The sequence below is a fragment of the Mercurialis annua genome, linkage group LG3 (assembly GCF_937616625.2).
Source record: "Mercurialis annua linkage group LG3, ddMerAnnu1.2, whole genome shotgun sequence".
NCBI classification, from domain to species: domain Eukaryota; kingdom Viridiplantae; phylum Streptophyta; class Magnoliopsida; order Malpighiales; family Euphorbiaceae; genus Mercurialis; species Mercurialis annua.
In genome coordinates this window covers 10,115,388-10,134,948 of record NC_065572.1, presented here as the reverse complement: position 1 = coordinate 10,134,948, position 19,561 = coordinate 10,115,388, and the positions used below count along the sequence as shown (strand labels likewise).

The following is a 19,561-nucleotide window of genomic DNA, read 5'->3' as shown; positions in this document are numbered from 1 at the left end:
GATGGATTAATTTTTATCGTCGAAAACTGAGTCGAAGATAAATTAAAAACTTTTCAACAATAAAAATGAAATCATTTATGTGGTATATTTTTTTTCTTTTTTATGTGAAAAGTTTGTTGTTTTTTCTTAATGAAAGGTTTATTGTCTCTTTTTTTAGAAATTTAGTCGTATGGTGGTGATTGGAGGTATAGCTGTAATTTTTAATATCGAATATCAGTTAGCGGACGTTGAAAAACTTTAATCGAAAATTGTACTTAATTAACGAAGCAGTTAGTAATTTAATTTTTATTTTTTTGAATATTTTACAAATGTAACTGTTTCGGTATCTATTCAATAAAATTTGAAGTATTAAAAAAAGCTAATATATTAGTGAAAAGTTTGGAATGTTCAACACATTTTTGTTAGTTTCTCTTAAATTTTCATGACATAAATCTTTGACTTGATAATTCAATCCAATTGGCTAACCAAACATAATTTCGCCATACGCATTGAAGTTTATTTTCTAAAATCAATTTGTTCAATTCAAACCTTTTCTATTTAGTGTATGCAACTAAAATATTATTTTATTCATTTTTCCATTGTCTTCTCCACACGACAAAACACCTAAATATTTCTTCCATTTCTCTCAATTCGGCAATCAATGGAGTTCTTTAACAAAGCCAAAATAGTACGATTCAGGAGCTACCATGATAAGTTCCTGATAGCAGATGAAGACGAAGAAACAGTCCGGCAAAGCCACGACGGAAGTTCTCATAGAGCACGTTGGACCGTCGAGTTCATCCCCGGCAACTCCCACCTCATCCGACTTAAAAGCTTTAACGGCAAGTACTTGACAGCGTCGGACGAGTTTTTTCTACTCGGCATGGCCGGAAAAAGAGTCGCTCAGGCCAACTTGCCAGTATCAGAAAAAGATTCAATCAATTGGGAGCCGAGAACTACAGGGTTTCACGTCAAGTTAAGGACGAGAGGCGGCAAGTTTCTACGTGCGAATGGACGGACGCCGCCCGGGAGATACTCCGTTACGCATGATATTCCGCATAGAACTGCTACGCAGGATTGGATTCTTTGGAAAGTTGAAATGGTGGACATACTCGAATTTGGTTCGGTTCAGAAGGGTTATCAGTCTCCTTTTTCGAGCTTTTCGGATTCGTTTTCGTCGGATTTCGCTGGCTCGGAATGTTCGGAAGTCGGTTTTCCGATTGTGAATCATGTATCTAGTGATAGATATGAGTTTGAAGCAAAGGTACGACCATTTACCTTTTTTTTTTTTTTTTTAATTACGACGGCTGCTAAAGGAAAATTTCAATCTAAAACATATTCAGTCAAACGGTGGTTTATTACTTGTGTGGTGCTAGATTTTTGCTATTGGTATCAATTTGGTATCAAAATCTCAATTTGTATCCAAATGATACTACAAATTGAATTTATATTTTAAGCAATGCTACTTGGATATATTTAGACAAATGTATGAGTTTATTTAAGGATGATAATCTGAAATATAAATTAGATTTATGGTAACATTTTAATAAAATTTGAAATTTTAATACCAACTTAAAATTATGAGCAAAAGTTTGATATCCTATGATGGGATAATTGATTCAGGATGTCCAAAGTATCATTATTTTGCAATTTAGTGACCAAATTTTAATTTGTTTCAATTTAATTATTAAATTTTAATTTTTTTTAATAGAACGCTTTCCACCCATAATACGTGCATGGCCATTTTTAATAGGACACTTTCCACCCATAAAAATTTATTATATATGCATAGTTTTATTTAAACGATATTTTTTGGCTTAATTATATGAGGCAAGTTTTATCAGAAAAAAACTAGCAAAATCAAGTGCCACATGTATTTTGGCATGTTGAAATGAATTAAAAAATTTATAAAAAAACTGATATGAATTAAAAAGTTTAATCACCAAACTGCAACAAACAATAATTCGTGTACCTAATCAATTCTTTTGCCGGCTAGATATAGTCTGACCCATTTATATGTGAACTTTTTTTTAGAAACATTTATTTGTGAACTTAGAAATACAAAAATAACATAAGAAAAACAATTTTACTCTATTAGTTTGGCGTTGTATTTTGATTGAAAAGTATTGATTGGGAAATGTGTAAATTAACATTGAAATATCAATATAACATCAGGTGACAAAATTGAAATAGTCAGCATTGTTTTTCTTCTTTTTATTACTAATGGGATAAATGTTTTTGCCAATTTAATGTGACATATATTAAAGTCAAAGTCTTTCTATATATTCCCTCCATTTCTTTAATTATCCATTTAGCCAAAATATACATATTAAGATTGTAGTATTTTTTTTGTCTTAACTTATAAAAAAATATATTAATATATTCTTATTAGTTAATAATTTTTTTTAAATTAAATTATAAAATTATTTATTGGAGATAGATAAATTTGAAAAATAATATCTAAATTTACATTGAAATTCTAAATAAACAACTAATTAGAGATAAATATATTTTGCTAGATAAACAACTAAAAAAATCGAAGAGAGTACTAAAATGCCAACAATTAATTAGTAATTTTTTTGTTTTATTTTATGTACCTATTTCTATATATAACTGAATTAATATTCATGGGTAGTTGATTGCAATTACTCAATATTAATGGAGAAAGGAATTGTTGTCTGTATTTTGTTTATGATGGACCACTTTCAGTATAATATTTATAAAAGTGGTTTATGAAGAATCTGATTTAAATTACAAATGTAACCAAAAATAATATTTGTTATGAGAAGAAATAAAAAAAATCAAATTATTGGTCATTAATTTGTTTGAAAAGAAAAACTAATGAGTTGATCAAGAAGAAACAACTATTAGCTAGTTGTTATATGTATCCAATGAACCAAACAATCCACTACAAATAAAAATATTATTAGATGAATTTAGTTTACTATAAGAACTATAAACTTTTCATTGATAATATAACTAATATTTCACATAATTGAATAAAAATAATTATTATATATATATATATATATAATCGGAGTAGAAAAAACGCTTTTAGATTCATACACTATTACACTTTTTTGAATCGAGACCCTTCATTTTTATTTATCAACATTAAATTCCTACACTTTTAATTTTATAAATATTAGATCCATCTGTCATAAAAATAAAATGTGTACTCTTCGCTCCACTAGTACAAATGAAATATAATATTTTTTGTTATTTTACATTGCCTTTTTTTTTTAGAATGAGTCCCTGTATTTTTATTTTTGTTTCAAATAATATTTTGTGATGGAGGAACTCAACTTAGAAAATGAAAAAATAAGGTTTCAACGTACATAAATTATAGCAAAAGGACCTGATTTAAAAATATAATAATACCAAGATCTAAATATTTATTTTTTCCTTGATAAAAGGTTAACAATCTTATATATGATGAATTAGGTTCACCAAATTTTTTATAAAACAGCTTATTTCCCTAAAAAAAAAAAACAAAAAGTAACTTAAATAAAACAGCAAAACCATTGAATGCTTAACTTGGGAAATTAAATGTTTATTTATAGAAACAAATTTTCTGTTGAAACTTTTCCGTAGATTTTGTTTTATTAATTTAGCTTCTACCTGCTCATTCCTAACCAAAGGCCTAATTCCAAGTTTATAGCAGAATGTCAAATTAATTATCTTTTTTCTAAATCATTTTAGAAATACATTAAAGAAAAACAAAGCTGTTTGTTTCCTCAGAATATAATTCCATTGAATTTTCTCTTCATCATCTGCAGAAAGCAATGGAAATATTTCAGAAAGCTCAGGTTGTTCGTCTCCGAAGCCACCACGACAAGTATTTGATAGCCGATGAGGATGAAGAAACCGTAACGCAGGATCGAAATGGATTAGTCCAGAACGCGAAATGGATCGTAGAAATTGTGGAAAGTTCGCAATGTTTACGCTTCAAAAGCTGTTACGGAAAATACCTGACAGCTTCAAATATGCCGTTTTTGTTAGGAATTACGGCAGGGAAAAAAGTGATACAGACATTGCCCAGAAGATTAGATTCGTCTCTGGAATGGGAGCCCATTCGAGAAGGCGTGCAGATCAAGCTAAAAACGCGTTACGGGCAGTATTTACGGGCAAATACGAGTTTACCGCCTTGGCGAAGCAATGTAACGCATGATATTCCACATAGAACGTCGACGCAAGATTGGATTCTTTGGGATGTTGATCTTGTAGAGAGGAGAGTTCATGATCCTGCCCCTGCTCCACAAAAACCTATAACGAATCGAGTTGAGATTGTTCGTACTCCGGAACCGCCACGAATTGGCAATAATAACAATAATAATACTAATAGTAATCAGCAAGTTGAGGATGCTGCATCTTCGGAGCCTGGCTCACCTTCTTCAGCTTCTAAATTTGCAAGAACTGAGGTATTGATTTATATTTTAAGTTTGCCAAATTGTATTTATCTATCCACAATTTTAACTCGTTTGTCATATATACCATCATCTTTCAACCTTTGAAATTGATGTGGCGTGATATTATATACGCCAGGTATGATTGATTTTATATACAAACGTGTTATATCATAATGAATATAGTCGAGATAAGTTGAAAATATGATAGATATATGGAAGAATTTTAAAAATCTGATATTTTTGACGAACGGAATTAAATTATGGATAAATTACAAGTACATTTTGCTGATAAGTTTTTGTCAGGATAATGAAAAGCCTGAATGATTCCGTATCTAGACAATACGAAAATTTATATTTTATTCCAGGTGATCGACTTTTCAATATGATATGCCAACCCAATAAAGAATATGCTGCTACGTCTGTTGCCATGTTCATTGTCATTATATGTGACGTTTTACATAACAACATATTCTTAGGATAAGATGTCACCAATTGTTAAATCAATTTAAAGAACATTGATTCGAAAAAATTAAATTTTGGTACTACTTGATAATATTACTAAGAGTGTGTGGATTTTTCCTTGTTTGATGTAAATGCAGTCTGATGATTCAACGACGAGTGTACCGGTAAAGAGCGATGGGAGGGTGATTCATTATAGCGTAGCAAACGAAAAAGGCGAAGTGGATGAAAATAAAAAGAAATCATTTACATTCAAAGGAAGTGTGGTGGAAGAACTGAAGAACAAATTGGAGGAAGAAACTGGAGTTGTCGATTTTCTCGTTTGTTCGAAAAATCAATTCAATGGAAAGCTTTATCCCCTTCTATTACATCTTCCTCCTAACAATTCAGATATGTCTGTTGTGGTGGTTCCTTCATCAGCCAAAGCTCAATTTATGAACACTTAAATATGCTATAGAAAAATCATATGTTTGCCCGAATATATTCTTGTCTAGATCGGGTTCATGATAGGATACTCTCACATGAGCGAACTGTACAATTCAATTAAGGAAATTCTCATGTTTGCCACAATCTTTTTCTCTTTATTTGTCGAATTTATAATGCTTTTTTCCGGATGGATTAAGTATGTCATTTCGCTATTGATCTGATAATGAAATCAAGTCCGGCAATAATAGTTCTAGTATTACATGAATTTGAGCTAACTCCTTATGAGAAACATCTCCAGAAACAAATTCATTCACCCTCCCATCCACTTCTATCATACTACATCCTGGTGTTTTCTTCAACCCTTTGTCACCGATCACTCTATGTATCTTAGATGCATCTTTACCTCTTCCAAGACTCGAATAAATGTTCGATAATTGAACAAAGGCTGCATCTTCTTCATCCATGTTACCATTTTCTAGTTGTAGAAGCTCCTTAACAGCAAGTTCTGCGAGTTCAACATTCTTATGCGTCCGACAACTACTTAACACAGCACCCCAAACTGAAGCAAGTGGCTTCATGGGCATTCTCTTTATAAGCGCAATTGCTTCATCCCATCGACCTGCCCTGCATAGCAAATCGACCACGCAACTATAATGCTCGTGTCTAGGCACAATCCCGTATCTTGCCTTCATGTTGTCTAAAAGAAACCGACCTTCCTCTTGCAAACCTGCATGAGTACAAGCAGTTAAGACCGCAAGAAGGACAACCCTGTCAGGCCTAACTCCATCCTCCGACTGCATTCTCTCCAAACAATGAATTGCTTTCCTCGCATAACCATGCATCGCAAATCCCCCCGTCATAGCCGCCCATGAAAAAGCATTCCTCTTAGGCATCATCTCAAAGACTTCCACAGCTGTATTTATACATCCACATTTTGCATACATATCAACTAGCGCAGTACCGATAAAAACGTCGAACTCCAGCAAATTTTTCTTGATATATTCATGAATCCACTTCCCTTGCCAAAGAGCTCCTGATTTCGCACAAGCCGCTAAGGCACTAGTCACACAAAACGCATCAGGCTCAACCCCCCTAACAAACATACATCTAAAAACCCGCAAAGCCGCACTCTCCAAATTACAATCAACATACCCATTCATCAACACATTCCATTGAACAACAACCGGTTGAGGAATTTCATCGAACACCTTATGCGCATCACTCATAATTCTACACTTAGCATACAATCTCACAACTCCAGTCTGAATATGCCCATCTGATACAACCATTCCATTTTTACAAACCCAGCAATGAATTTGCCGACCAAAACAAACCCAGTTTACGTTGCCGCATGCGAACAACACGAAATGAAAAGTATGGTTTTGAGGCTTCAAATGAAAATCTTTCAACATTGTATTAAAATAATGGAGTGCTAAATAAGGATTTGAACTACGAGTATAAGCTCTAATAAGAGTGTTGAATACAAATGAATTGGGTATTTTGATTTGGTCGAATAAAAGGGAAGCATAAGAGAGACTACCGTGCGGAGAAAGAGCACAAAATTCAAGTAATTTGGTTAGTGCAAAAGTGTTTGTGGAAATGCCGCTGAGAGTAAAATTTGCATGAATGGCTTTGAGTTGGAGCATGTTTGTACAATTTTGGGCTAAGGATATGCAACGGTTCCATGCTTTGATGCTGAGTTTGGTTTCTTGTAAGAGTTGGGTCATAGGATGTAAGGATATATTTTTTTGAGTTTGAACAATTAAATTTAGGAATTGGCGCTAACTCATATAGTTGATCCATTTTAAACAAAATAAAAATAATTATAATTCTACTTTTATGTTTCACAAATAGTGCAAAGTAAAATAATTTTAACGAAAATTATTATTATAATTGTTTATTAATTATTTAGTATAATTATGTATTGCTTGAACTGACATTATGTGTTGTTTATTTGATTCATTATTAATTAGTCTATAAATATTTGTAACTTAAGTTAAACCTTACTTCTTAAGTTCTTACAATTAAATTACTTTTTTGTTGAGCAATATTTTTTTTTTGATAAATCACCAAAAAGGGAGCAGTATATTGCTATAGGCCAATAAAATAATTCAGCTACAGCTGATACAACTTAAACTGAAATCATCACTCCAGAAACAACAACAAACAAAAACAGAAAAGATATGAATTATTATAGCCTCAATCTTATTTTTACATAGTAAAAAGTATTATATTATTAATAAACAAATTTCAAAAGATGTTATTTTTTTTTAATTTTAATAATTGAGGAGCGGAAACGCTTGCTGGAGGAATTGAAACCACGAACTTAGCAAAATATTATCCAATGCTTATTCTATTTGAGCTATAGCTCATCTGTATATTTTTTTAAATTTTTATTGTATGTATATACACATTGAGAATTGAAACTTAATTAGTTTAATGAAAAATTACTATAATTCTAGGTAAATTAATGAAAAAATAATAAACTATTAATAGAATTTAATCAAAAAAATTATATTATGATAAAAGATATTATGAAACACGTTTCTTTAAATATCAAATAATTTATCATAAAATAATTTCTATAATAAACTATATTTTATTTTTATCAATTAAATCTTTTATTTATTTTTTATTTAATAGAGAAACTGCTCGTGTGAAGTATTGAATACAGGACCTTCCATATTTTATTTGATGTTTGAAACTGTAAAATTAATAGACAAAATTGTCACAAACATGCATCTATTTATTTTTGTTATAATTTGTGACTTCTAAGTAAAGTAAACCTATACATACGAGATACGACACTTAAAAGTCAATAAATGTCGAACAAAACTTGCAAGTAAAACCTATATATCACGCCACATTTATAACTTCTACTACTATATAAGCTAAAACACAAACATAATCAACAATATCAAAAAAATATTCTTCTTGCATTTTTACACGATTAAATTTAGCAATAATGGAGGAAGGAAAGAAAAGAATGGCAGTTTTAGTTGGATGCAACTATCCAAACAGCAATTATAAGCTGCATGGATGCATTAATGACGTCGTAGCCATGCGAGACGTGCTGGTTAATCGATTCGGGTTTGATCTGAGCCATATCGAGCTGCTAGCGGATGCCCCGGCTGCACCCGGGGGAGGCTCTAATTTAGAAATGATGATGCCAACTGGTGCAAACATAAAGAAGGCGCTTGATGAAATGGTTGGAAAGGCTGAACCGGGTGATGTTCTGGTTTTTCATTATAGTGGACATGGAACCAGGATTCCTTCTAAATGGCCTGGTTTTCCCTTTAGGCAGGATGAGGCTATTGTTCCTTGTGATTTCAATCTCATCACTGGTATGTACTTTTCTAAGTTATGTTTTTTTTTTTTCGGTTAGCCTATCCGGTTTCCGGGATTCACCCTGACTAATCCGGATCTGACCCGCGTTGCGAATCTGGCATGATGGGTGAGTCTTCCAGTGGGGTTTTTCTGCATTCACAAGACTCGAACTCGAGACCTTGATTAAGCGATACCAAACTATGTTCATAATTCGATTAGTGGCAAAAAGAAAATCTAATCCTTTTGACTTCCTTTAAAAAAATCTAATCCTTTTGACTTTCTTTAATAAACCGACTGCAAAAAGTCTCCATTCTAATCACGATATTCGGACTCTAAATTATTTTCGAAATTCAATGTTTATTATCCATAACTTATTTGTTTTTCTTCAAATATAGACTAATTTATCATAAAAAAATAAGTAAGCTGGAGTATTGAAGTGTATTTTATCTTTATCAATTTGATCATTCATCTTTTTTATTAGTTGTTTGAATTTAAATGACTCAAAATGTTAAATTATTAGAATTTTTGTATTCATGTTACATTTCAAAATCACATTATAGTTATTTATATAATAATTCATTTTGCCTTTGGAATTTCAATATTATCCAGATACGGACATGAGGCAACTAGTGAACAAGCTACCAAAGGGAACAAGTTTTACAATGATTTCAGATTCATGCCACAGTGGGGGCCTAATTGACAAAGAAAAGGAACAAATAGGACCAAATTCAACCACAAAAACAACACCAAGCACCACCACCAATAATAATCCAAAACACATCCCCTTCAATTCAATTCTTGAACATTTCATTTCTCTTACAGGCATTAACACATCCGACATTGCCACTCACTTGTTAGAACTTTTTGGAGCTGATGCTAGCTTCAAATTCAGATTACAGTCATCACTTGAACATTATTTATATGATGATGAGTCACTTATATTAAAGGCTGATGATGGAATTTTATTAAGTGGCTGCCAAGCAAATGAAACTTCTGCTGATATGAGTCCTGGTAAACATATGGAATATAGGTCACATGCATATTTGAATTTCTGCATTATTATATATTTTTTAAGTTGAGTCTCTCAGTTTAAAGTTATCAAAATTGAGTTTCTATATTTTTAATTTTAAGATATTAGGTCATTTCGTCATGAAAATGAAGTGTGTGCACTCCACACGCCGTTAGCGCGACAAGATAAACTTCTTGTACATTTTTTAAAAATATATTTTTATTTTTATTTGAAAATAAGTTCCTCAATCGGTTTTTTTTCAATATGATTTGACACTGTTAATATGTTTTTAAAAAAATTTATGTTTCCGACACTGCAGTTGAAGGTAAAGGAAAAGCCCACGGAGCATTTAGCAACGCGTTGCAGATTGTGTTGAAGGAGAATCCGAACCGAATATTAAGCAATAGAGAAGTTGTGATTATGGCTAGAAAGGCATTGGAGGCACAAGGATTTGCTCAACATCCTTGCTTGTATTGTAGTGATATCAATGCTGATGCTCCTTTCCTGTGGCACCCTAATTCATGTTGATGAATTCATAATTGATTTATTTTTCATTGTTTGTTGAAATAAGATGTAATTACTTCAAATCCTCCATTGATTTCAAATATTAAACTAATCATTCATGATATTTTAAAAAGTTTCACAAAAGTTCAAATCTTTTATGAAAGTATGGCTATTTATTTTTAGTTATTTGGCCTTTATAATATTATGTAAAAATATCATTTTGTTTGTCAATGATTAATTTTAAAAAACTTTTTAATTCCTGAGATTAGACATATTATACTGATCGAACTTCAAAAACACTCTGTTTCATACAGAAAGAGCAAACTTACGGTACATCGAAATGTGAAATTGAGATTCTTGTTAATCATATAAATCACATGATCGGACGTTGAGGTTGGAAGCTTCGGTGAACGAAGACGATAATGTAAAACAATCAATTAGAAAACGTTGCCTTATGTTGAATTTTGGAAGTCCAAGCAATGGTAAATTTATTGTTGTTGTTGTTGTGATTAATGCCGAATTGGACAACAATAAAGGTGTTATGTTCTCTATATGTTTTGTAGTAGTTCTCAAAATGATCGATTTTACGAGCTGAACCAGTCGATTAAATTTGTTGATTTATCTTGAATTTGCAAGTCATCGAGAGAATAGATTATATATCATGTTATATTTAGCGTAAAAGTAATGAGGTTTTTATACAAATACCTGAAAAAATGAAAATATTTATAAAAATACAACATGCATTTTATTTTAACAGAAATACAAAAAATAATTATAAAAGTAAATTTTTTTTTAAAATAACTACAAAATTACAGTTTTTATATAAAATTTCAAATTTTTCAGTTTTTGTATTTATTTGGTATATAATATGTATATAATGCGAATGATATACATAATATTTTATGATTTAACTGTTGAGATTAAAAAAAAGAGGTTTTATATAATTCATTAATTTTATATATAATTCGTATTCATTTTAAAAAAAATCAAATCTAAAAATGAAAATACCAAATCTGAAAAACGGAGAAGATGAAGTTGAAGCCAAACTGAAAATCTAAAAACAAACTGAATAGATCTATACATACAATAATAAATTCTAAATTTATACATACAAATCATATATCTAGACACATAAATATTAGATCTATACATATAAATATAATTTTAAAATAATACATTCAAATGGCGGCGGTGTGTAGGAGATACTAGCAGCGGCGTGGCATGGAGGGGACATCAACGTGGGCTTGGGCGTGGAAGGCACAGTGGGTAGCATGATTGTTGTCACTACTAGAAAACTGCATTTTAGCAACGGAATTTTCCGTAAGGCTGAAATCTGTTGTTAAATTAAGTTTTCGGTTGGTAAAAAGCTAAAATCCGTCGTTAAATCAAAAAAAATTCGTTGGTAATTCTCTGTTTTCTAATAGTGTGTGTGGTTTGATAAATGAAGTTTGATGATAGGTAGGTTGTGGACATTAATGAAAGAAGAACAAAAAAAGAAATTAAGGTTTCAAAGAAAAAAGAAGAAAAAAAGTGGGAAATTGTATTGTTGCTAATAATAGAGATAAAGTGGTACATTTGAAAATAATATATTTTTATAAAAAGAAAAATAAGATATATGTTTGTAAAAAATTTATCTTATTGTGATATAGAGTATAAATATTTCAAAAATAAAAAGTTAAGCTTATATTTTATAGTATTTTGTTATATTTACAAAAAAATACTCCAAAATTTAAAATTTATTTTTTAACTATGAAGATTTTCCGTTTTTTTAGAATTGATTTAGAATATGCGTGTTAAGTAACTGTTTGAAATATTTTAAAATCTTTTGCAAATTATTAAATAAACGTTTTTTTAAAAATGGTATATTTAGAAACCATTAAACCATCTTAAGAAACAATTTTAAATTGTGTTTTTTTTTGTAAGTCCATCCGGTTTTCAGGATTTCGCCCTAATTAATCCGGATCCGACCTGCGTCGCGCACCCGACATGGTGGGTGAGTCTTTCAATGGGGATTTTCTGCATTTACAAGACTCGAACCCAAAATCTTATTTAAGCGATATCAAACTGCTTACCACTTGAACCAACCCAAGATCTTATTTAAGCGATACCAGACAGCTTACCATTTTAAATTGTGTTTTTAGTAACCATTTAAAGACGTTTCGAATTGCAGAGTAAACAAATAAAAACTCAGATTTTTGAGGCACATCTAAAAAATTCCTGCTCATATATGTTTTTTGAAAATAGATAAATTGAAATTTGTGTAGTTATTAGTGTATTAGCGGCAATAGAGGCCGCCCCCAAATTAGAGGCAAATCCAGGCAGCCCATGCTCACTTACAGTACCAATGAGCTTCAACCTAGTGCGCTTCTTCTTCTTCAACCCATTTGGAGTATCTTCTAAAGCTACAGCCAACACAAGGTTCAAATTTTCTGCTGCTGCTGCTTCAGCTCACAAGGTTCTTTTCCCTTCATTTTATTTCATAATGCTTTTTCTTGAATTTTGATCCTTTTCTTTATGACGGGCAGTCAAAAAATGAGGAGCTGTTAGTGGTGGTTGGTGGTGGAGCAGCAGGGATTTATGGAGCTATTAGGGCCAAGACTTTAGCTCCTCATCTTGATGTTTTGGTCATTGAAAAAGCAAAGCCTCTCTCTAAGGTAACTTTTTTTTAGCTGTTTTAAATTCTGTAATTGATAAAAGCGTAGGTTGTGCCATGTTATTTTTGCAACAAACGAGGGAGTGTTTGCGGTACTAGAATATTCAATTACTGTTTATTTTTTTATTATTAAATATCCTGATATTGCAAACGTCTCGTTTGTTTTTTGCACGAATGGGGTGGCACAGCCGTTGCATGATAAACTCGTATTGTTGTCTTTATTTGATAGGTGAAAATATCTGGGGGTGGCAGATGCAATGTCACCAATGGCTTTTGTTCTGACCATATGGTGAGTCATTTCATGCATTCTATTGATCAATGTTCAAACTTTTTGTTGTCTTACTTATTTATGAAAGTCAGGATTGCTTTATAACTAATGAGTTAAAAATTGCTTTGAGATGTTATAGTTATCTGTATGTTTTCGTCCATTCGATGTGGGGGCAAGGATATTTTCCACTTGTTGTAGTTCTCATGAGATTCTCACCTGTCAAAATGCCATATGTAAATTATTATATTTTAGTGTTTCTGTTCTTCTTTTCTTATTGATGGAATGTTTATTCATTTTCGTCATAAAGGAATTGCAATAGATGAGTATGTCATGTTACAATTTTAAATGAATGCATGGAGTCTTGCAGTTGTGTCTCTGAATTTCAGTTGCTCTTTTTTTATTACCATGTATCTTTAAGCTGTTTGTGCCAATGTGATAAATTATCCAACTAAAACTAATGCAACAACTTGTTTTTATGAGTCTGCTACTTTTTTTGATCTTGAACTGACGTGTGGGGAAAACATAAACTACAATCATAAACACTAGAGATATACTTTGATTTCCCAGAAACCATGGCCGCTTTGTAAATCTCTCCATATTCCATATTCATTATGTTTGTAGATTTTGGCAGAACAATATCCCAGGGGGCACCGAGAATTTAGAGGATCTTTCTTCAACATGCATGGCCCTGTAGATACCATGTCCTGGTTTTCTGATCATGGGGTGGCACTCAAGGTTGTCCTGGAAACTGCATGTGTATTTTCTGTCACTCCCCTTATACTGCATTTCCTACTTATCAGATCTACCTACAGATTGAGGATGATGGAAGAGTGTTTCCAATCAGCAACAGTTCGTCTACAATTATTGATTGTCTTCTAACTGAGGCAAAGCGGAAAGGAGGTAGTTTTTTTTACCTACATCATGTATTTTCCTTGATTGTATCGAGTCTAAAATCTAAACTTAAAAATTCATCTCTTTTTCTTTAACGCTCATTCTTTCACCTTTATTGATTTGTTGTCTAAATATCAGTGTACCATACAAATAAAAACCTTAGTAGTGTGTGGGACTCATGTTTTTACCACATGTTCTTTTTATCAAACGTTGATGTTATAAGTATTCAAGAAAAACATACGGAAGATTTGTAGCTAGTCTTGTTATTCTTGAAAAATTAAGTATTTTTCTTTGTTCATTTTCGGATACAACTTGTGAACCATTCTACTAGGAGCTTAGTCAATATTATGAGAACTTTGAAAAAATATGCAGTCTGACATGTGAGTTCCTCTAACAGTTTCTTTGCAAACTGGAAAAGTTGTAACAAATGCGTCTGCTGATGCCAGAGGAAAGTTTCATCTGAAGGTTGAGAAACGTACCATTGATTTTGTTGAAGCTGTTGAAGCTGACTATCTATTGATTGCTAGCGGGAGTAGCAAACAGGTTGGATGATTGAATAGCTTATTTTCATAATTTGTATTTGAAATTCTTGATGAGACTCCCTTTTGTTCTTGTGACAGGGTCATAATCTTGCAACTCAGCTTGGTCATTCAATTGTAGATCCAGTACCAAGCTTATTCACTTTCAAAGTCGAAGATCCTCAGCTTGCAGAGTTGTCAGGGGTAGATTCTATTATCTTTTAATCAGTTTCCAATTACTTACTCTGTTCTTGGGTTTCGATATGTAAGCCCAAAAGCACGCATCTAGTAAATAATACATGTCATTAGTGGTGGTTGTGTACCTCTCTCTTTAAGCATACCCTCACTTACTGTACCATTTCTGCACTTATGGCACTATGTCTTCTGCTAAGTAGATCTTCATGTTAAGCAAATAAATTCATGCTATAATGTCTTAGGATAACAATGATAAATTGATTTTATTTTGAATTTTATACTCTTCTATTTTCATATCAGCTGAGAATTCCGCTTCCACATTGCAATTGATTTTTACATAGTCTGCTCACGTTCACGGAACATGTGCATGTCAGGCTCTGTAGATATTGCATTGCAATTCACTTGTTAAGAAATCGATCCTATATTGTTTTTAATGCGTTTGAGCCTTTCTCATCCTCAGGTTACATTTCCTAAGGTTGAAGCAAAGCTTAAACTAGAAAATATACAACGGAATACACCACATCTTACACAGGCAAGCCTTTTCAGCTGATATACAGTAATGTAAATGGATTAAGAGTTATGACTCAACCAGAATACATTGAACTCAGGTTGGGCCTATGCTAGTTACCCACTGGGGACTCAGTGGGCCAGTAATTCTTCGGCTATCTGCTTGGGGAGCTCGTGATCTGTTCAATTCAGTTTACAAAGGTAAGGCATAATGAAATGTTTGATTTCTCTCTCTCTGTGTTGGTCTGTTTTAATAAAATGTTGCAGAATATCGATGCAGGCTTGCTTACAGTGGATTTTATACCTGATTTGCATATAGAAGATCTAAAATCAATCCTAAGTCGACAAAAGAATAAATTTCCGGTAATATTTCATGTTTTGTTTATAGAGCTTATTGCACGTGCATGAATTACAAATACAGTATCTCTTAAGACTGAACTATGAAGATGTTGATAATTAACTTACCACGATGATTTTTCCAGACGAGTTATCTACTTGCCCCCTAGCATTTTACTCGTTCTTGTTAATTAGTAATGTACCGCAATTCTATTATTCTACAACTGATTTTATTTCTCTCAACTCAACAAATTTTTTGTTGCAGAAGCAAAAAGCAGTAAATTCATGTCCTTCAGAATTTGGCATTACGAAGAGATTTTGGAAGTATATATTAGATCGTGAGGTCCTTGGCTGTTTCAACACAAGTTATCATGAATTTCTATTTCGTTATAAGAACTATTTGCAAAACAAGTTACTGTTCTGCAGAGACTAATTGGGGATACCTTGTGGGCTTCCGTATCAAATAACTCAATAATATCCGTTGCCAATCTCTTGAAACTCTGTACATTTGAAGTAACTGGAAAGGTAAAATTCAAGATTGTGAACTCTCTAAGCCCTCTTGCATTTTGTCACACTTTCTTCAGAGATTATATTTTTACTTTGAATGTAGGGTCAATTTAAGGATGAATTCGTCACTGCTGGAGGTGTTCCCTTGTCCGAGGTTCTTTCTCTCGCCCCCCCTTCTCCTTTCTCTCTCTCTTTACATCTTTTGGAAAAATATAACTTGGTTTGTATTTCTTTCATGAAGATCATATTAAACACAATGGAAAGCAAATTATGTCCACGGCTTTTCTTCGCTGGAGAGGTACTGTTAGTCGTGTACCTTTTGGCTTCTTCTCGATTTGGAATAGCTACTATAAGATCTTGTTTAGCGTAGATGCAATGTTTCCAATTTTAGTACTGAATTCTACTGTCCAAATGTCAAATGGCTGATACTGAGTAAGCTCATGCACAGACATTGACAAATTCTAGCCTTAATTTCCGGGCTGACGATTGAACATTGTTTGCAGGTTCTGAATGTTGATGGGGTGACTGGTGGTTTTAATTTCCAGGTATAGTTAACATCCTGTTAATGTATAATACAATTTATATATCACATGTTCTAGTGTGGTTTTATAGATTACATGAAGTAGGCAAGCTGAAGCTTAAATTCACCATCGTTGTTGTCTTTACAGAATGCATGGTCTGGCGGATACATTGCAGGGACAAGTATAGGTGAAATGGCAGTTGAAGATACTCGAAAGGAGCGAGTTCTATAAGTTGAATTTCAGTTCGTTGTCTTTTTAAGCTTTAAATTATTGTAAAATGTATTTGATGTAGTGTAAATTAGTGATAGAATTGTAAACAGAAAGCCTTCTGTCATTATGGATATGAGCAAAAATAGATTCTCTCCTTCAAGTCTTTGTAGTGAGTTCTTTCCAGGAGTGCACAACGATGACATTGCATGTAGAATGTGCAAAAATAAAACCAAACTGAATAATCGAGAGAATTCATAAATTTGATTCGCCATTTTCCGGATAAACAATTTGTAGGCGTTAAAGATCATGAATAATGGAAAAAATACGTCCTTTATTTTTTTCATTCAGCCATTTTCCATATGTTCACAGAAGCAAGAAGATAAAACTTTTCTTGTTAAATCCGCATCCCAATTGTTTCATGATTCACACATTGATCTATAAGTTCACTACATCATTTCCTTTTTTTTCTTTCCAAGAATAGCAAATTTTCCAATTTCTTAAAATCTCCATACTTATTATCGATGGCATCAAAGCTTGGAGAAGAAGAAAGCCCTACAATCCCGTGTATTCAATCACCATCACAACCTCAACCCACCGCCACCACCGCCACGATCACTGCGTCCTGGTCGGACAAACTCTGAAGAAGGCAGCGGTGGCTCTGAAGAAGGCGGCAGCAGCTCTGAAGAAGGCGGCAACGGCTCAGAAGAAGTGATATAATCACCAGTCACCAAACATTTGCAAATCTAAGTGTTCCTCTCAATTTTCACAGAAAGACTTCATTAAATGAATTTATTCATAATGAATACATTTGTTATTAGGATCATAACTGCATCAGTCTTTATAATATGTTTGGGATAAAAACCAATTAAAAGCATTCAATTTATGTTTGGGATAAAAACTACAGCTTAACTTGAAGATCAAATAAAACCTCTTCTACAGCAAGACTTCATAATAATGCACTCTGAACTTTGATATATATAAATGTATACTAATTAACAAACAACAAAATAAAATTGAGTAAGCAGATTTTATGAAATCAAATTGCAGCCCAACAGATGACTAATTAGTTGAAATTACTTGTAAGCAATGCACCAACATTATCCTAATCAGTTGGCCTCATATCAAAACTTGCTGTTTCAGAATTCAGCAACTTTCACAGCAACACTTTATTATACATTGACAGCCAAATACTAATTAACAAACAACTAATAATGATAACACAATATCAATGAATCATAATATGTGAACTTTGATTATGAAGATCCATTGACAACCAAAAACTAACAATGATAATCTGTGTTAAATGATTAACACTATACATAACATATTAAACATTGGTCTAGAAAAACTAATTAGCTAACACTAACAATGATTAACACTATACATAACAAATTAGTTATGATCATACAGGTCCAACATCATAATCATCAGTGGATGGAAATTTCATTTAGAAACACTAATTAGCTAACACTAACAATGATCATAACCATAATTTGTTTCAGTTGAGATTAGCTAACAAGCAGGATTAGTGAAGAGTGATCATTGCTAAGCAAAATTTGCAGAAATAATTAGAAGCTAATGAACTCAATTTACATTACTATTCAGTAAGCACATTTTGTGAAATCAAATTACAGATATAGTCACATCTGATCTTCTTCAAAACTTCCTATTTCAGGATTGAGCAACTTTCACAGCAAAAGTTTATTACATGTTAGCAGTGATCAGAACTTTGAATATAAATTTATACAACACACTCATTAACAAACAACTAATAATGATCACACTATGAATAATAGGATAACCATATTATCATTATTGAATATGAATTTACATTGACAGTAAAATACTAATTAACAAACTACTAACAATCATAGATAACACAGTATGAATAATAGCATAATCATAAGCTGTGTCAAATGATTAAAACTCTACATAACAAAAACTGGTCTAGGAAGTATAAAAGCAATAAATGTCCCTAATTAGCATCATAAAGCGGCAGTTCAAAATCCATCAGCTCCAAGAATTGGTCACTAAAGTGAAGATCTCCCAATTCTTCAAAAAATCCATCCAAATTCTCCTCACCTCCCTCTTTTACCTCAGTGTTCGGCTCTGCAAAGTTAGACGGCGGAAGCGGCTCAGAAGTGAGCAATTCATCAAGACGTCCCCAGTCCAATGCAATATGATCATCAGCAGTCACCACCTCAGAATTGAGACCGTCATTCAAATATACTCCACCCTCATCTTCATAATTTGTACGTTCAATCCTGCATCCTTTGTCTTCATCAGTTAGAGTCGCAACAGCCTCTCCATTGTGTTGTTCAATCCGGCATCGTTTCTCTCCACTCTCAAGTACCGCAGCCTCCTGCTTTCTTTTCTCCGTCTGTTTTCTGCCAGGTTTGAGTTCACAAATCACAAAATCCCAGCCCCTTCCCTCCACACTGTACTCCGTCATGATCCAACACCGGTCTTGGTCCGGTCTCGATTTGTTCCAATAACTGAAACTCTTCTTGTAGCCTACTAAATCAGAAACATGAATGGGTGATTTCTCACCGGAAGTCGCACCGTGCCATCCTCCGCCTCCAGAACCAAACTTGCGATCAATGTTGGTGCCGGTGCCCCTCGTAGCTTTCTTCTTCAGCTTGGTGTGGAAGAAAAGACGTTCAAGATTATTCTTCTGCTCTCCGCCGAATCTTTCCCAAATTTGCCAAGGCTCTTCGTCACCGTAGAAATCGCAGAATGGAACAGGAAACTCCCTAGCAGAATCTTGACGGTTGTTGATGTGGAGAAGATAGAAGCCCACAAGTTCTTGATCAGTAGGGTTAAATCTAAATCCAGGCAACAT

The 19,561-nt window shown here is 32.8% G+C and overlaps 5 protein-coding genes across 5 annotated transcripts; 3 read left to right on the top strand and 2 right to left on the bottom strand.

Moving 5' to 3' along the window:
* The first annotated feature begins 445 nt into the window (after positions 1 to 445).
* LOC126673351 (uncharacterized) lies at positions 446 to 5,417 on the top strand. Its single transcript, XM_050367458.2, has 3 exons — positions 446 to 1,243; positions 3,759 to 4,400; positions 4,988 to 5,417. Exons 1-3 carry the CDS (start codon positions 641 to 643, stop codon positions 5,291 to 5,293), a joined length of 1,551 nt encoding a protein of 516 aa, XP_050223415.1. The 5' UTR covers positions 446 to 640; the 3' UTR covers positions 5,294 to 5,417.
* Positions 5,418 to 5,461: 44 nt separating this feature from the next.
* LOC126673352 (putative pentatricopeptide repeat-containing protein At3g28640) lies at positions 5,462 to 7,059 on the bottom strand. The gene has a single exon (XM_050367459.2). It carries the CDS (start codon positions 6,998 to 7,000, stop codon positions 5,483 to 5,485), a length of 1,518 nt encoding a protein of 505 aa, XP_050223416.1. The 5' UTR covers positions 7,001 to 7,059; the 3' UTR covers positions 5,462 to 5,482.
* A 1,124-nt stretch (positions 7,060 to 8,183) lies between these two features.
* Positions 8,184 to 10,237, top strand: LOC126673355 (metacaspase-9). Its single transcript, XM_050367463.2, has 3 exons — positions 8,184 to 8,617; positions 9,210 to 9,611; positions 9,929 to 10,237. The coding sequence occupies exons 1-3, from the start codon at positions 8,239 to 8,241 to the stop codon at positions 10,135 to 10,137; spliced, it is 990 nt and encodes a 329-aa protein (XP_050223420.1). The 5' UTR covers positions 8,184 to 8,238; the 3' UTR covers positions 10,138 to 10,237.
* A 2,071-nt stretch (positions 10,238 to 12,308) lies between these two features.
* On the top strand, positions 12,309 to 16,879 carry LOC126673353 (uncharacterized). Its single transcript, XM_050367461.2, has 16 exons — positions 12,309 to 12,568; positions 12,639 to 12,767; positions 12,996 to 13,055; positions 13,656 to 13,769; positions 13,847 to 13,934; positions 14,323 to 14,468; positions 14,546 to 14,647; positions 15,099 to 15,170; positions 15,247 to 15,346; positions 15,426 to 15,508; positions 15,747 to 15,824; positions 15,908 to 16,006; positions 16,092 to 16,142; positions 16,230 to 16,286; positions 16,492 to 16,533; positions 16,657 to 16,879. Exons 1-16 carry the CDS (start codon positions 12,458 to 12,460, stop codon positions 16,738 to 16,740), a joined length of 1,416 nt encoding a protein of 471 aa, XP_050223418.1. The 5' UTR covers positions 12,309 to 12,457; the 3' UTR covers positions 16,741 to 16,879.
* Positions 16,880 to 18,694: 1,815 nt separating this feature from the next.
* On the bottom strand, positions 18,695 to 19,561 carry LOC126672233 (NAC domain-containing protein 105-like). Its single transcript, XM_050366182.1, has one exon. It carries the CDS (start codon positions 19,559 to 19,561, stop codon positions 18,695 to 18,697), a length of 867 nt encoding a protein of 288 aa, XP_050222139.1.

Bases quoted from the DNA above. Each gene is read 5' to 3' on its own strand.
- LOC126673355 (XM_050367463.2), top strand. From the start codon at position 8,239: ATGGAGGAAGGAAAGAAAAGAATGGCAGTTTTAGTTGGATGCAACTAT. The intron at 8,618-9,209 runs GTATGTACTTTT...AATATTATCCAG, and splicing joins TGATTTCAATCTCATCACTG to ATACGGACATGAGGCAACTA. The intron at 9,612-9,928 runs GTAAACATATGG...CCGACACTGCAG, and splicing joins TTCTGCTGATATGAGTCCTG to TTGAAGGTAAAGGAAAAGCC.
- LOC126673353 (XM_050367461.2), top strand. From the start codon at position 12,458: ATGAGCTTCAACCTAGTGCGCTTCTTCTTCTTCAACCCATTTGGAGTA. The intron at 12,768-12,995 runs GTAACTTTTTTT...TTTATTTGATAG, and splicing joins AAGCAAAGCCTCTCTCTAAG to GTGAAAATATCTGGGGGTGG. The intron at 13,770-13,846 runs GTTGTCCTGGAA...ATCTACCTACAG, and splicing joins ATCATGGGGTGGCACTCAAG to ATTGAGGATGATGGAAGAGT.
- LOC126673351 (XM_050367458.2), top strand. From the start codon at position 641: ATGGAGTTCTTTAACAAAGCCAAAATAGTACGATTCAGGAGCTACCAT. The intron at 1,244-3,758 runs GTACGACCATTT...CATCATCTGCAG, and splicing joins GATATGAGTTTGAAGCAAAG to AAAGCAATGGAAATATTTCA. The intron at 4,401-4,987 runs GTATTGATTTAT...ATGTAAATGCAG, and splicing joins CTAAATTTGCAAGAACTGAG to TCTGATGATTCAACGACGAG.
- LOC126673352 (XM_050367459.2), bottom strand. From the start codon at position 7,000: ATGACCCAACTCTTACAAGAAACCAAACTCAGCATCAAAGCATGGAAC.
- LOC126672233 (XM_050366182.1), bottom strand. From the start codon at position 19,561: ATGTTGCCTGGATTTAGATTTAACCCTACTGATCAAGAACTTGTGGGC.